Source organism: Anthonomus grandis, chromosome 19, assembly GCF_022605725.1.
Source record: "Anthonomus grandis grandis chromosome 19, icAntGran1.3, whole genome shotgun sequence".
NCBI classification, from domain to species: domain Eukaryota; kingdom Metazoa; phylum Arthropoda; class Insecta; order Coleoptera; family Curculionidae; genus Anthonomus; species Anthonomus grandis.
Genome location: NC_065564.1, coordinates 11,357,749 through 11,376,207, shown reverse-complemented (window position 1 = coordinate 11,376,207; position 18,459 = coordinate 11,357,749). Strand labels below are relative to the sequence as shown.

General features: G+C 32.4%; 1 protein-coding gene across 5 annotated transcripts in view; it reads left to right on the top strand.

The window, feature by feature from the left end:
- LOC126747250 (otoferlin) overlaps nucleotides 1-18,459 on the top strand; it is a 228,244-nt gene that overhangs the window by 22,560 nt on the left and 187,225 nt on the right. For all 5 annotated transcript variants that reach the window (XM_050455768.1, XM_050455771.1, XM_050455770.1 and 2 more), the window contains exons 6-11: nucleotides 1,323-1,497; nucleotides 1,561-1,733; nucleotides 3,966-4,143; nucleotides 4,207-4,352; nucleotides 11,126-11,329; nucleotides 13,321-13,428. In XM_050455768.1, coding sequence (XP_050311725.1) covers nucleotides 1,323-1,497; nucleotides 1,561-1,733; nucleotides 3,966-4,143; nucleotides 4,207-4,352; nucleotides 11,126-11,329; nucleotides 13,321-13,428 — 984 coding nt within the window. The remainder of the gene's footprint in view (nucleotides 1-1,322; nucleotides 1,498-1,560; nucleotides 1,734-3,965; nucleotides 4,144-4,206; nucleotides 4,353-11,125; nucleotides 11,330-13,320; nucleotides 13,429-18,459) is intronic.

The window sequence follows — 18,459 nt, the reverse complement described above, 5'->3', positions numbered from 1 at the left end:
TAATTTTTAAGATTATTTTAAGAAGGCCATTTACAAACACGAACTTATTGAATGAGTGCAAAAAATATTTTAGAAATGTCTAAAATTTCGCATATTTTGTAAAATTTTATTGTGATATATATATGTAGTTTTTTTAGTTTAGGTTCGTCACCTAAATTTATTTAGGTTTCTACTTATGTTTAGTTTAATAGATTTGAGTGCATCAAATGATCCGTAACTAAATTTATTGCAGATCCTGGTAGTTTGATTTGTTTAAAATTTCTGTTACCAATCTCTAAAAGAGACCACCAGTTTCTTATTCCATTCCATTATTTATCTTAAAAATAGTTAAAGGTGAACAGTCGAAGCAAGTCAAGTAAAAGTTTTCTTTTACTCTACGTGGAACATATTCCATCCAGTATCTGGGCTACTCTAAACAACTTCTGTGCCCTTCTCTAGAATCTATGCTTCAGTAAGAGCTTCTTTTTCTTTCCCAATTTTTGTTTTTGTATGTTCTGGATATAGGAGAGTTCTACTTCCTTTATGCTAGCAGTCAGTCTGGTGCTGGCTTGTCTTATTTCTTGCTTCATCTACTAAAATTCTTCAGTATTTTTTACCAATTGGCAGTCTACTTTGAATGGTATATCACAGTCTTCTATGGAGTCTGATATGTATTAGGAAGTGTCTGAATCTGAAAATCTGCCACATGCTTGTAGAAATGTATGCATGTCGCATGATCTAACACTCTAGCATTAGAGTATTAGAGCATACGAATACTGCTATCCGTTACAATATTTAACTTAATTCAACATTCATAACTTAATTTAAACCAGATCTTAATAAATGATAATTTAAAGGTAAAAATTTGGTGCCTAGCCTTTATAGCATTTTTTCCCGAAAGTTTTATACCTCTTTGGGTTGTTACTGCGTTTCCCTTTTGGAAATGCGAGTTTTATTTGCAACACTGCTGTCAACTTGAATTTGATGTGTTTTAATTTTTTATCTAGTGAAAATTAATCAAAGTAATATCTTTAACTGTAATTTAAAAATTACCAAAACATAAATACTAATATTTGTTATTCACCAAATATAAAAAGTAGCAACTCAATTATTTTCTAACATAGATGATGGAATACAATTTTATATTTGTTTATATATACCCTTTTCACTTGAAAATGCATTTTAACCTCATGAACATGTGACAGACAGTTCTCTAAAAATTAGGAAAAAAACTTTCCTAAAAACTCTAAATTGAGATAAGACTGACCAGGAAACACTCACCAATCAGTTATAAGTTTATAAATCAATTATATAGTTAGGAAATGTTATTTATTTTTTCTTAGGTTGCTACAAACGTCAAAAAACATTCTTTGGACCCATTCTTTAATGAAAAACTAAGCATTACGGATTTATTTCCCCCCTTGTGTCAAAGAATTAAAATTGAAATGATCCAGTCCAAAAATATAATAGCAACACACTACATCAACTTAAAGCATATCTCAAATGATACAGTTGAAGGTAAATTGAAGGATATTATATTTTATAATAGTTTAAATTCTAAAGACTTCTAAAATATTTAAGGTTATTTGCCCACTTTCGGACCTACTTACATATATTTATATGCGAAACATCCATTAGATAACTACGTTGGAACGCTTTTATTGTCTATGAATACCGAACTTCAGGAAAATCCAACCGCGGCAAGTGCAGCTCAAAAGGGTAATGTTCAACACGGCTTGGCTCCTTTAGATGAAGTAAGCAATATTTTTTAAATATAACTTCTATTAATTAACACTTAATAATAAATACACATTATCTTATAAGTTTAAATTTATTATTTACTATAAAAAAATACATAGAAACATAGAGACTAAAACGATTTTAAAATTACAAAGTTCGTTGCTTACCGGAAGAAAGCAAAAAAATCAGGGCGTAATTAATTGTTTTTTAAGAGTTCTGAAATTTATATCTTTGATCAGATTTTCTAAAACTCATATTTTCCCTAAAAATATACCTGAAATATCCCTTTAAAGTAATTAAATTTACAAGTATAAATGGCACTCTTGGCTTTGATGAAATTTCAAAATTTGCGTTTTCATTTTCATCTGGCTGTGCAACAGCATCATGAAAGTGCAAAAGACTAAGGTCTTTCAAACTAGACAAATTAATATTCTCCTTCAACTAATTTCCACCTAAACTTCGTTGGGTCAATTTTAAATTTTTCAGAAAAAAAGTGGTTTCTTCATAAGCAAACTATAAAAAGTGTTACAGTATAAGGTGCTGATCCTACAGTACTACAAAGTTGAAAAACGATACATCGCAACTAGCAATTTTCTTAGAATTTTTTTTACATGACGTACTTCGTAAGTTTCGCAAATATTCGCGTTTTATTTTTCGCACTAATTTTCTTTACACTATACATATTCTGCACATGAACTCTATGGTTTCAAAAATTTTAGAGAGGGTGAGTTAAACAGTGTTACACAATTAGGCAAAACCATTTTGAGAAATTTTAAATTTTTTCAGTAATTTAGGTTTTTAAGGTTTTTTTTTTCGGGTTTCAAAAAAAGACAGGGTTCAATTCACAACCGGTAAAAGCATAAAATGTATGCAAAAACTTGTATAACTGTGTGCGAGTTCGAACTATGCAGGACTACGAATAAGCCATTTAGAGTTATCGACAAAAAGACACCTGCCGCATCAACACTAGCGTTAAGTCCTCATCTATGTATACGTGGAATGCCTTTGGAAAGAAAGCGGGCTCAAAATATCAAGTACAATGTGATAATAAGGAATTTCTTTCTAAACATGTGGGATGGAAACATCTATTTTTGATATATAGATGCCACATATTGTTCGATGAGATATTTCATTTATTTCCATATTTCAAATTAATAAAAAATAATAATAAACTACATTTAGCTAATGCCAAAGCCAACTTTTTCAGCTTAAGTGAATCCGCGTTGCCAGTACCTAAGAGGTAAAATTGCTCCACTTTAGTTGTAAGCCGAATATTTTTATCTTAATTAGGGACATTTGAGAGGTGGCAAGTTTTTTTTTTACTACTATATGTCAATTTTGTTATATTAAGATACCTATTCGGCTTGTAAGTCATTTTTTGCTTATTCTGTTAGTAAACTCAAGACGAAATAAACTGTTTTAAAAACAAATCCCAATCAGGATTATGAAGTGCTCATTGGCTGCCGGACTAAAACCACCGGTGGCAGTGAGGGAATAATAGCAGACAACAATGACGCTAGTGTTAGTGTTAGCCAGTGTTTTCCTATTTTTAGAGCTAAGCAATTCCTATATTGTTACGTTATTTTATAGATCGAAATATTTCCATTTCAATGCCAAATCATAAGTAGGCCTTTGTTTTTAAAACAATAAAGATAATGCTTTATTGTCAAAAAATGCTACAATTTGTAGACAAATCATAATTAAAGGATAAAAATAACACAATACAAGAAGCAACAATAAAATACACATAAAGAGAAAACAAACACACAATACTTTTGTTTACATCAAAATTTTATGGGATCAAAATACAAGAAAATAAATAAATTAGTAAATAAATAAGAAATAAAAATGAAAAATCAATATATAGTAAAATGTATATAAGGTTAAAAGGTAAACACGGTACAGTACAGAGCAAACCCAATTTAAATGCCTTGTAAACTAATTCATCCCGAAAAATACAAAGCTAATCACCCCTAAAAGGTTTTTATTCCTGAAAATTTCAACCAATTTGGAACATAAATCCTTTAACTCAAATAATACCCATTTTCCTACGAATTTTTGACTTTAAAGTTGTACCACTTATCGAAAGTTATTAAGGAACATCAGATCAAAACAAATTTAAGGATTCATTTATGTTCAACTCAACAATAAATAAAATAAAATTAATATATTTGATTTTCATTTAAATCCTTTAGAAAATATTGAATTTAACACACTTTGATATTTTTGTGTATTATTCTTTTAAGGAAAAAGTATTTACGTTTGAAGAAACTTTTCTCTTTGTGACTATACTTGACGCAAGTAGCATATTAAAAAAATATCACGATAAACTGATATCATTTAGATTAACATTTGGGCATATTATGACAGAAACAAATATTGAAGGATCTAGCGTAGATGGACTGCCAGCGAATGTCACTGTAGGTAAGGCATTTTCTATTTATGAAAATCTTGTTTTATTAACTTATTGTGGTCTAATTCTTGCAGGACAAAAACCACAGAAGAGCGGAAAAAACTTTTTCTTCCTTGACTTTGCCGAAGAAAAACCGTGTTTGAGAATTAAATCAAAATGGCCTGACTTTAGAAAGCGGATGTACCATGCTAATATGTTGGAAAAAATATTCAAAACAATGGTAAAAATAATACAAGATGAGAAATATTATTAAAATAATTGAAATCTGGAAGATTTTTTAGTCATTCATTTAACATAATTCGTAATATATTGCGGCATATGATAAAACGTCGAGTAAATATAATCCTTTGATAGTTTCGTTTTCAGAATTTTCAATAATTTTCCGTATTATTATCATTTGGTATTCCTCTAAAGCATAAAACTTATAGTCTTTTGGTTAAATGAAGGTTTGACAAACATACTTTATCAACGGTCCTTCGAGCAATGTTATAAAAGAGTAAATATGTTATTTAATTTCATAGTTTATGTACTATTTTGCTCTTATTTAGTAGTTTAGGTTGGTAAGTTTTACTTAGGATTCTGTTTATGCTTAGTTTAAAAGTTTTACCTATACTGTATAATTTTAATAGTTCATCTTGTTTGAATGCTTTATTTGGACCAGTTTAGGTCACTTACGATATTTTATTGTAAATCCTCGTAGTTTGAATTTTGTAGATTTTATGTTTTTGGGGGGTCAATATATTCTTGAAATTATTAGTTTCTGTCGGCTAAAATGTACAAACTTCGAAGTATTTTAAAATAATTCCATTCTTCCTTAAAAGATATTTCATACTTTAACCAGTTTTTTTATCTTGTAAACAATTAAAGACAAGCTAGAACAACTAACGCTCTTCTAACAATGCGAGTCAGATGAAAATGTTGTTATCTGACCCTAACAATAAAAAAAACTGTATTTCTAAATATTGTTACAATAAGTTATATTAAGGCTCCAGCTACGATTCCTTTTTAAAGAATTTTTATTGTAAGGTCCTCTAGATCCAAAAAAAATTGTTCTAGTTAGCTACTGGAGAACGGTAAATACATAATGCATACGACAAAAAAATTTAAAGGCTTAGATGAAATAATGCCGAATTCAATATATATATTTTTTAATTGAGTTCTACTCAAAAAATATTTGATTAACCGCCGGGAAAACATTTTTTTTTTCTCTAATATTACATACTATAGAACACTAATCCGCTTTAATTTGGGACAATGCTCCGTAAATAAAACAATATTCGGGTTCATGTAAATTCCTGCCCTATATAGCAAAGGTTTAAGAAGTACTCTTCGCGCGGTTCTCTCTGATTTTATTGTTTTATTTTAATTAAATTAAATTATTACGTTTCTTATGTTGAAATTATTACATTATATTAAACTATTACTTCTTATAGAATGTCCTAATTGAGTTGTTAAGAAAATTCGCTACTTAAATACTACTGCTAATACTAATGCTACTAAATAATATTAAAGTACAATAAATTTTTTGACCGCACGAAAACTCCTTCTTCTTGCGAAAAGAGCCAGACGGTTTTCCGAGTATCTTCTTCCCGGCTTGAAAAATAATATTTTGTACGTATTTGGTTATTTTTTTTAGTTTGGTTTTCGATTACTATTCGTTACGATAACATAAAGTTTAAGTCCGTGGCCGTCGTGGATTGTTACGATATTTTATATCAGCAGAATTTACTTTTTTATGTGTTTTAATACCGTGATAAAATGTTAATCGAACCAGTGATGTACAGTCTGTGTTTTTATCTAAATAAAAATCCGATTAACCTTCCGGAGCTCGAATACATTGATTTTGGCATTTTAACAGAACTTATTGCTACAAAAAAATTAAAATAAACATTTAACAACACATAAAAACTTTCTAGAAATTAAAAACAAAAATGTGTCTCATTCTGAGCGGCATTCATAACAAATAACAAGTGAATGCTCTAAACAAACACATTTGTGGCATTCAACACAAAAAAACGAGAAGGTCTATTTTTTTTTCTATCGCAGTATGAGCAACGTCCACGTTGTCCTGCTGGTAGGGGCTCAGGTGTAGGTGTTTCCAGTCCGAAAAGTTCTTTTATTCTCAACTGCGTAGCCTTAAAAATAGTTTGCGTCATTCGACGGCGAATATAGCCCTCCACTAATTGAAATGACAAAGATCGCAAAAATTTTCTTCGTCGTATACTTTCATTATTATTCATTGAATGTTGAATGAACAACAAAAGAGTTTATTCCCGATACATTGAGTAACGAATAGAACACAACCATGGGCCATCTTCTTGTATTACGTGCACAGTTATAAGACGCACATAGCTTGACAGTCAACACCTCCTTTAGATGAGTTGTAGTCCAATATCATATCTGGTTTTCCAGTAGAAGCATCTATTATCGTATCTCATCTATTTTCGTATCTCTTATATTTACCGCCAAAATGCATACTTGATAAAAGCAGCACGTTTTTTTTGTTTTTTGGTGTATATGATACTAAAGTACAGTTATGACGAAAGGCGAACATGGACGATAAAAGTGGACGACCCAAAGGATTCGAAAATTCAGGTGGCAATTCCCTTTTGTTTTTTCTAACTGTACCTAATAAAGTTAGCTTGAAATCGGACTGAAGGGAATTGAGTAGCTCCATACTGGTAAACTAGTTGTCAACTGTAATATTACGACAGGTTCCTTTTATTGATTGGCACAATCTCTGCACCACTGCAGTGGAAGAATTACTCGCTTGGAATGGACCCTCAGGCTGCTTTCCTACGTAAACCTCCATGTTGCAGGTGTAGAAAGTCTTGGCGTCTACCATAGCAAATATTTTTAGCCCATATTTATTGGGTTTGCTAGGTATATACAGCCTAAAGTTGCAACGCCTCCGAAATGCTTCTAGCTTCTCGTCTATTGTTAGCCATTCAAAAGGTGTATAGGCTGAATCAAAGTTACCAACAACTGTATCAAACACTGTCCGGATGGCGGCTAGCTTGTCAGTCTGTTTTCGTTCGTCTCTAGTTGCCAAATCATCAAAACGTAAATGATCTAGCAGAAATCAAAATCGACATTGGGACATCGTTAGTCGAAAAAGCTCGACACCAGTACCATTCTGTGTCCATATTTCCTCAATATTGAGTCGATTAGAGTTTAATACCCCAGATAAATAAAGTGTTGGGGACTTTGGTGTCTGGCTTTATGCGGGAATAGGTAGGGAATAGGAAGGTATGAAGCATTATCCATTACTATGACAGAATTGGACTTAAGGTTCGGTAAAAGCTGTTCTTCCGTCCATTTTTCAAAAAGGTTGGCTGTCATGTCTTCGTGGTAATCTGCTGAAGATTGTTTTATATTTTTTGCCGATAGCAATAAAGCATTTGATATAAAACCATTCTCACTTCCGGCATGCAAAATTATAATTCTTTGGCCTCTAGAACAAGGAGCATTTAAACGGCATTTCATGCTGTCATCCACCCACCCGTAATTAACAACATCGTGAGTGTCAAACCACGTTTCATCTAAGGTTACACTATAGGTCTGTTACTGCTTCGATATTGCGTTATTTTCCGTAAATATTCGTGCCTCAATGATACAAGGCGAGAAGATCCCATGACAACCATCCTTTTATCTAATTTTTTGTGTTTAAAACCACAATCTAGTAGAATTTGTCGTAAGGTGTGAAGTGATTCATATGTATAGTCTGGATAGTTTTGTAACTTATTATGAATCATTTCCATTGTTGGAACTTTATTTTCCTTATAAAAATCATAAATGATGCGACGAATATATTCTTTTGTGCTGATGTCAATTTTCTTAAGCTTTTCACCAACTCGTTTGCGTTTGAGCGATCTATTACATCATCGGTTTTAACCACTCTAACAACAGCTGTGCGACTAAGCTTCGTCAACTCGCAAATTCTCGTACAAATTTTATTTTTAGACAAATCGCGCTCATTAATACTTTCACTTTTTAAACTAGAGTACATATTTAAGATAATCCTCTGAGTTTGAACGTGCAAGTCTTTATGCGGAAACTCAGGTTGTATTAAGTCTAGAAGAAAAAATTATTTTTAGAAACAAAATTAGAAAAAAAAGATTTGGTATCATTTAGTCCTAGTAAGAGAGAGAGTTCAGAATTGAATGATGTGAACTTGGCATTGTATAAATCTCTATTTTATGGTCGTAAATTTGCACAGGAAGGTGTTATTGAATAAACGTTTTCCTAACTCCCGCATAAATACAAATTTGTTTATTTGTATATTTCATAATTTTTTTTTAAACATAGTAGGACCCTAAATGACTCCAACAAAATTTGAGTTTAGTGGCCGTTTCCGGGAAATTTTTAGCAGAATTTAGTTATTAATTTTAATGTCAATACCATTTAACCTTGAATTCTTTCTTAAAAAACAGTACTGTATTTTTTCATATTAAGCAAATATTAACCATATATCTTTTAAGGTATATTGTATTAAAAATTGTAATTCAAATTTAAAATATATTCGGTTGAAAATGACACGTGTTTATAAATTGATACTGTCTTAAAATTTGATAGGTAAAAGGTCATAAACTACCCCATTATAAAATCCCTAAAAATATTTACCACAACTATTCGATTCATTATCACTAGTATCAAAAGGCCGCCAAAATGACATCTTTATTGTTCAAAAGTTCAGACGAAAGTAAACAAAACAAAACAACAGTATATAACAAATGGAATAACAACAAGAACTACAGTATAATATAAATGCGAAACCGATTTTAGGGTGAGCCAAATCTGCACTAATTGTTATAATTGTTTCCAAATACAGACATATATATTATGACACGCATCTTAAGTAATGGTTGATTCTTCGAAACATTATTTCTACGTACAGGGGTGGTCCAATAGCGCCCCAACAAGAAATATAAATTGAAATATTTTTCATACAAATTTTTTGATGGCCCATGTTTAGGCTTAAAAATGCGCAACTTTGCCCTAAGTTTAATCAATTTCGTATCTCTTATATTTACCGAGATCCCAATAGTAAGCTAGGAATTTGTAACACGCCGTTTAATATATAATATCTAGTAAAAAAATGAAGTTATAAATAATAGAACGCAATACAAGTTAATATTTTACTTACATATATTCGTTTATTTGAAGAAAAATGTAAAATAACAATAATAAAACGTATAAAACAATGCATTTCCTATATTTGAGCGCGTGACTCTGTTTCCTATTCCCCGGCCCGTCCACAATTCAATCCCAGCAGCATCGAGGGAATCTCGTATCTTCGTCTGTTTCACGTTACCCGCGCCAAACTTGCCTATCTTTATCTGACAAATATTGATTGTTGAACAGGCCGGAGGATGTGGAAAGACTGGAATCGACCGTAAAGATATACAGGAATCGATCACTAAATATCGTAATAAATTTTGCAGTTTATTTTAATGCGTATATGTAGTATGTTGATTGTATTTTGTACATACTCAATTTTGGAGCTTGACCAAGTAACTTCACCTAAACTATAATAACATTTTTTTTTTCTTATTTTTAGATTTTAAGTATTCCTCCTGATGAGTAATACACTTTTGGATCTAATCAAGATAATTTTCATTACTTCTCCACTTCGATTAAGCTACCTCCAAAACATAGTTTTTGAATGCCTTATCGGCTTCTTCGGGGCTTAAAAAAGTTAGCCACACAATTTGTTCTTGATAAGTCGGAACAAAAAGTTATCTGGAGTCTACAAGGAGTTATCTGGTGCTAAATCAGGGCTTTATGGAAAATGTCCATCAATTCAACGTTTTGGCCTGAAAATAGGTAGTTCTTTCAACCGCTATGTGAGACCTAGCATTGTAGTTACAAAAAATAGTGACGTTGACATCTGGTTTCCATGTTCAAATTGCTTATATACTTTTTCATACTTACCGTTATACGTTATTTTGACGGTACGGTTACCACATCTGCAGTTATTCTGAAGAACAGGAAAGAAGCAGGAAGAAACATCGCTTACTTCGATATGCTCGATATATTATAATAATAATATAATATTCTATATATTATAATAATAATATCCTTTATTTGCTAACAATATTAAATCATCAGCCTACATTCACTGTTCTCAATAAGCAAATTATTGTATTTTTTCACGAACACCAAGGAAGAAAAGTATAAGGTGGAATGGGTGAGTATTTTTAGTCCACTGAAGTAAGGCCTACAGGAGGTTTTGTAGCTCAGGTCTAAAAATAATGTATGATATACTTTTGATTTCTAAATATATAAAGCTTCTCTGGCCGACCTCCAAAGATAGTAATAGATTTCATATTATTTAGGGAATTACTATATTGCTTCTGGAAAAAAGCATATTACTTGCAATAAATACCATCGACTGTACCTTTCCTAAATTAAATTGAGATCATTTAGTATTCTTAAGAATTTAATACATGAATCGTAAGAATTGCTGTTTTGTTTCAAGCTCAGATCTATAGATCCAAACCACTTGTGGACATGTTTTACTCAACTTTTGATGCAACGCATCTAAGCATTGAGAATTTCTTCATACCAGATATCACAGCATTTGTTTGAGATCTTTTTAAATATTAGGGGATCAATTTTTGTTCACAAATAAATGTTTATGCAATATTTTTTGTTGATACCTATCATAATAACCTTAAATGTGCCTCAATCTCACGATAATCACACAACAATCTACTGTGTTGGTGGGACTCATTATAAGTACAGCCTTTTACAACAATGGCAAAGAATGATCCTTTATCACCAAAAGTGGAAGTAAATTGACCAATATACGATGTTGAAGTCAAATATTGGTGCAATTCTCGTACAAAATTATATTTTTTAATATATAAAGAGTAAACCAGTTTAAAAAAATATATATTTTGTTAAAATCTTTAGATATTTGATGCAAACAATGTATCTGAAAAGTTATAATTTAGGCTCATATTTAATTACAATTCACCTATTTTGTAGAAGAATAAATTGCAAGATATAGAACAGATGTTTACAAAGCATTCTCGATCACTCTCTCAAACAATAGATGAGCTGTTAAGGGATGCTGGAGATTTTTTGTTCAGCAGTCTTACTAAGTATGTCGAAATAATAGCAACAAGTTACGACGTTGATTATGGGACGCAGTTGGACAGAGAAAGAAAAAGATTATCCTTAAGTCTTGTAGTAAGTAGCATTATTTAATACACAATGTTTATTTCAAATCTAAGTTACCTAAATATATATTCATTAAGTTTGTAAAACCTTCAAACTATTGAGCATTTCGTTAAGGTGGATTATATTTTTGCTAATGATGATTATTTTTTTATTCACTGATTTCCAAAAATACAACTTCTATAACAAGAACTATAAATATATGTTCTCTATGAAAATATTTGGTAATTTAAATCTAAATCAAGGGTAGATGTAGCTTCTAACCATTCTAAACAACTCGTCAAAATTTAATAAGAAATTGCTGTCTCGCGGGTGTCAAATCCTGGAGCTGTGGTCAAAGTTGCTAAGCCCTTTCAGAAGAAATAAACAACTTCGATTACACAAGGTCAATACCACTTAACGCAGATTATTATTTAAAATTTAGATGACAAGGTCACTTCACTTATATCAGTCACGTCTTAGTTTCATCGTTATTTCACTCACTCTCATCCCATTCATATCTGTGACGGCTGTTTTATATCTCTTGATAAAAAAGAAATGCGAGAGAAAGTAGATTCATAAAGCGTAGGTATAAATATTGCCTTATAGGCATAAAGAAACCTGATAGAAACCCAAAGAAGCATGATAAATGTTAAAAAACTAGATAGACTTAAATCAACTTGGTTAATTCCGGCAACACCACAAAGTCCGGCACACCACATCGTTGATCCTGTCATAAAGTGCTTTTATCCTCTTACTTTTCCAATCAAGTTTGTTTCATACGTGTTCATAAGTTATTTGCAAACGCTCTTGGTTGACGTACTCCTCAAAAATCGGAGAGCTTCAGCCTTGTTGGATCTCTCGATAATAAAATCTAAAGGTAAATGAAATTCATCTCTGGAGGACACCAAATTGGTAAATCCATTTTAGCAATGGCTTTTCGACTTCTATAATTGCTTCTTGGCTTGGAACCGCAGACGACTTACTAAAGCAATCCATAGCAACAGGAGCAAATCGAATTTCAGAGCTGTTAGTCGGAAATGGACTTGTTACGTCGACAATTCGTTGGAGGGTCCAACCAGTGACTGCATTATTTTTCTTCTAGTCTGGATTCTTAGGTCTTAGCTGATTAATATTTCTTACACTGTCGGCGTTCAACATCGTCATGGCTGGTCAAGCAGTAAAACTTCTCTCACTTTTACCAAGATTAACTATCTCCAAAATGTCCGCCACCAACACAGCCATGGATAGCTTTAAAATTTCTGGACTGAATTTTTGAGGAAGGACTATCTTCTTCTCTTCTCCATCGACGCTCACCCAGACTTTTTATTAACAAGCTATCCTATATAACCAACGAATTATATTGAACTTATTCTATAAGCAATTAGCTCTGGGGATTTGTCAAATTTCCTCCTATCCTTCAAAATTTGTTAATGTCAACGAGCTGCCAATAGCATGGCGGAAAGCAAATATCTCTTGTTATTTGCCTGGTTATTGTTTCAATTAATTTTAAGAATGTACGGACTATTTTTTCACGTTTAAGACAATGTTGTTATGTTTTAGTTTTGTAGTCTATGTTCTATTTTAAAATCATACTTTTAAAGCCATTGTAGTATATACCTGGGTATTTGTATAAATTTGCTACCAATAACTTTGTGGCATACTAGTTTCTTTCCGACTTCGATAGCGTTTTTATATCAATAAAATGCTTGTTTGCTTGTGGTAAAATAAAAAGTTTGCATAGTGAAAGCACTATCCTCTAAGACACTTTTTTATAGTCTATTGGCCAACTAAATACCACTTTTTCTTCTGTGAATTTATGTAGAACTAATGGTAATATATATTCCTAAAATTATATTTTTTATTATAATTTAGCCGCGAGAGCGTCATAATACGTTATATATCCATAGACACTTGCAGAAAATATCGCTAGGGTATTAGTTCTTAGTTAGTAGTTCTTTTGGATTAATATTTCATTAAATAATATATAAATAAAATCAAAAATTATATTGATGTTTTTACAGAATTCAATTCTTGACAAGATTCCAGTGTTCCAAACAAACAAATCTAAGAAATGTATCTACAGGCATTTGGAGGATTTTCAAAACATGATTGAAACCCTAATAGAAGATGTAAGTATTTTTATTTAAATTTCTAGTAAATATAGCTTTAATAAAGCATATTACTCAAGGGTTAGATTATTATTTTACTTTATTTAAATAAATCTAACTCAATTTTCTTCTATGATATTGATATTTATGACTTTTAGAGTCTTTTTTTTATTTCAATAATTCATTTCTGTCGCGAAATGGAAAACGAATAGAATTATTTATTTATAGCAGCACACAGTTAAATTTTTTTATTTCTTCTTGGAAAATATCGTTATGCATAAATATGCATTGATCCTTTTTTCATGAAACGAAGCATTATTATTATTACAATGATACTCTTCGACAAATTAAAAAAAATGGTCCATTTCGCCAAGTGACCCCAATATGGTTTTAAATAGGTGAAAAGACTCGGTCGATTACATGTTTCAATTTTTATGCTGCTGTATGGAAAAACATCAGTGTTATCATATAGCTGATTCGTTGTGGGGGACTTCGAGAATTCCACCCGTTATCTATTTTCTATTTCTCGTATTGATATCCATTTCACTGGGCCAATAAAACCCAATGCCACTTGCACTACACTTTATTTAGGACAAATTCACCCCAATCCCATTACAACCCCAATTAAAGACTAATTATTACACATGCACATTATTGCAAATCAAAGGCAACATTTCTCTTGACTCCTCGTCACCGACGACTACTCTCTCAGGATAGGCCCTTACAAGCCGGTGTCATAACAGGCGGGCGGGGTGGTTTCCTTTATTACATAGCGCCGCTGTGAAGAACAGTGGCGTAACAAATTGAAATAAATTTTGTTTATATTTTTTGTCGATTTAAATTGAATTACGCAACATACCGCCGGCATTGAAAGAATCACCTTCTTTCAACAAAAAAATTAATCCTAATATGAATAATTTCAATTTAAAAAGAACTTAATCTACAAGTTAACATATTATTCTTATTCACTAAAAGGGTACTAACTATTTAAAAATTAAGCCAGTGGCAGAATGCACAATTTGGCTACAGCGCGCTTAAAATTACCATGGTCAGTCTTGACCAACACAACCCGAGTTATATTATCACTGCCCGGATATAATTCTAAAACCCGACCTAGGGACCACTTTAAAGGCGGTAGATTTTCTTCCTTTAACAACACTAAGTCACCAATTTTGATGGTTGGACCAGTAACTTGATCCCACTTAGAACGTCTAATTAGTTCACTGAGGCATTCCCTTTGCCAGCGATTCCAGAAATGCTGAACCAGCTGTTTCACATACTGAAATCTATTCAACCTATTCGGATTCACTCACCAACGAGTCTCCAATTAAAAAATGTCCCGGAGTCAACGGCGAAAGATCATTTGGATCATTAGATAAAGCGCTAAGCGGCCGGGAATTTATACAGGCCTCAATTTGAGTAAAAACTGTTGTCAACTCCTCAAAAGTTAAGGTTGCATTGCCTACAATGCGTTTTAAATGGTATTTTGCCTGTTTTACCGCAGCCTTCCACAAACCACCGAAATGAGGGGATCGAGGCGGTATAAACTTCCAATTTATACTATCTTGAGACAATTGTTTGATCACCTTATTATTAAAATTTTCATTATTAATTAAATTCATAAAATCCCTCATTTCGTGGTTAGCGCCCACAAAATTTGTGCCACAATCAGAAAATATAGTTTGGCATTTGCCACGCCGGCTAATAAACCGTTTTAAAGCATTTAAAAAGGCGCTAGTTGAGAGGTCGGAAACGACTTCTAAATGAACGGCACGCGTAACGAAACAAATGAACACACATAGGTAAGCCTTTAAAATTTTTCTATTTCGCAAAGTTGAAGTCTTTATGTTAAAAGGACCTGCGTAGTCCACGCCACAAGTAAAAAAAGGTCTAGCAGGTGAAATTCTCCGCTCAGGCAGTTCACCCATCAAAGTATGGATGCTAGAGGGATTAACCTTAAAACATACAATACATTTACGCAGTACTCTTTTGACCGCACTAATACCACCCAAAATCCAAAATCTGTAACGAATGTTCGCTAATAAATTTTGGGCGCCCATATGCAAATTCTTTTTATGTTCATATTCTATTATTAACTTACTAAAATTGTTATTATCTAAAATAATAGGAAATTTTTTATCATATGAAATTAAAGCCTTTCCAATGCGCCCACCTACACGCAAAACATTATTATCATCCAAAAAAGGATTTAATGAAATTAACTTACTTGATCGTGAAATCAGTTTTTTATTTTTTAACGCCTTAAGTTCTTCTGGAAAATCAGAAGCCTGAGAAATTTTGCAAAGAACCCACAAAGCTTTCTCTAATTCATTTACCGTTAAATTTCCATTTAATCTCTCACCCCCTTTCAAACGAGAATTATTACAAAATCTTAAACAAAGCGCGGTTACTCTTTGAAGCCGCAGAAAACTTGAAAATTTATTTATTAATTCATTACCTTCACCTAAAGTACAGTGTAGAAAATGAGCCCTTACACCCTTTATTTCTGGCAAATCTTGCGTGCAAATTGTCAAATCATTTTGATTAGGCCAATAATTATCATCCATTTTTAACCATGCTGGTCCGTGCCAACATAAATCTGAATTTATCAATTCAACTACGCTACAACCTCTCGAGATGAGGTCGGCCGGATTATCCTGACTTGCCACATGATTCCACTTATTCACTAATTTATTCTCTTGTAATTCTGCAACTCGGTGGCTCACAAAAATACTCCATTTACTGGGATCCGAAGACAACCATGCCAAAACGATCCTGGAATCGGTCCACCCTATAATTTTATTAATTTCCATTTTCAAAGAATTTACTGTTTTAGTAATTAATCTTGACAACAACAACGCCCCACATAGTTCCAACCTTGGGAGGGTTATCGTTTTTAACGGTGCGACCCTGGACTTGGCACAAAGAAGGTAAGTATGTACTTTATTTTTGTAGGATATCGATCGCAAAATTATACACGCACCATAAGCCCTTTCAGACGCGTCGCAAAAACCATGTAATTCTACTTTAATAGCATCTTCACTCATTACATGTCTAGAAATCTGAAGATTATTTAAACATGGCAAGTTCTGGAAAAAACGCCTCCAAGACTCATGGATATTGTGGGGAAGCTCTTCATCCCAATCAAGCTTGCCCCTCCATATTTCTTGCATGATCATTTTTGAGACAATGATAATTGGACCCACCAACCCAAGGGGGTCATAAATTCTAGATTTTATTGACAAAATATTACGTTTTGTAACTTTCACAGGATAATCTAGAGAAATTACATACTGAAGGCTATCTTGCCTTATATTCCAAACTAGCCCCAATGTTTTGGTAACTTCTTTATCCACTACATATTGATTTATATTGTCTGCTTCCTCATTTTGAAATATCTCTATTCTATTTGACACCCACTTCCGTAATTTAAATCCGCGTCCTTCTAAGACCTGTGATATGCCTTTTTTTAGCTCTATCACTTCTTCTACTGACGATCCCCCCGTAAGAAGATCATCAACAAAAAAATTTTGAAATATCTCAAAAGCAGCCTTTGGAAAAGCTTCTTGCTGCTCCATTGCTGCCTCATGTAATGATCTAATTGCCAAATAGGAAGCAGGTGTAGTGCCATAAGTCAATGTATTCAGGCGGTAATATTTGAAGTCATCATTTGGATTGCTTCTCCATACTATTCTCTGTAAATTTCTTTGATTGGGATGTACCCATACTTGTCGGTACATCTTCTCGACATCAGCTCCCAGGACGACATTGTGTTTCCTAAATCTTATCAAAATGGAATACAAGTCATCCTGTATAGTTGGCCCTGCTCTTAACATCTCATTTAAATTAACACCTCTATTGGTCTTCGCACTGGCGTCAAACACTACTCGCAACTTCGTAGTGGTACTGTCTGCTTTCACCACTCCATGATGTGGCATATAATATTCAGCTTCCTTACATTTTATTTCTTCCTTCGATATCTCAGTCATTTGACCAAGCTCTTCGTATTCCTTGATAAATCGAGAATATTCTTCCTTTAAGTCACTATTTGCATTTAACCTTTTATCTAATTTAAGAAATCTTTTTTCAGCAATTTCCTTCGAAGAACCAAGATTATCTAAATTTCCTTTCACAGGAAGCTGAACAATAAATTTTCCATCTGGTCCAACTGTGGTTGTTTGTTTGAAAAGCTCTTCAGATTCATTTTCTTCTTTACTTAAGAGATTCCCTTCATTAACTTCTTCTAATTTCCAAAACCTTTCTAATTGGTCACTTATATTAATCTTTGATGAAAAGCCACAAACACTTAAACAACTGTTAACAGGCACTTCACTAATTTCACCATTTTTATTATTACAACTATCAGGCACAGTACCACTTACTATCCACCCCAACCTTGTTTTTTGTAGAGTGGGCATATTCTGATTACTTATTTGACCAGCAAGTAAAAGCTCATAAAATACACTCGCCCCTAACAACAAATCAATTTTGGCTGGGATATTAAAACTTGGATCAGCTAAGCTAATATTACAAGGTATTTTCAATTTATCTTTATTTATATGCACCGTTGGAAGTTTACTAGTTATTTTATTTAACACAAAACATGTTAACAAAACAGAAAATTCATTTATTTTTGATTTAATATAAATTTCCACAGCCTTATTTGTTTTAGTTATTGATGTATTTATCCCCAATATGCTCATATTTATTTCCTTGACATTTAAATTAAGCTTATTAACAACTTCAGAACTAATAAAATTCGATTGTGAGCCACTGTCTAACAGTGCTTTCACATTATGTGTAGCCCCGTTATCATCAACAATCAAAACCTCAGCTGTTGATAACAACACCTCGCCTTGACTACAATTATTCACACTCAAACTACTATGGGTGCTTACCGTTTCACCCTGAGGTGTAGCTCTTATTTCAACTTCACTATTATTATTTGATGAAGCATTATTGACATTATTTTTATTTACATTATTTTTAGGCTCAGTCTTTGAAAAATCTAAATGCAATAGAGTGTGATGTGGTTTACCACATTTATCATAA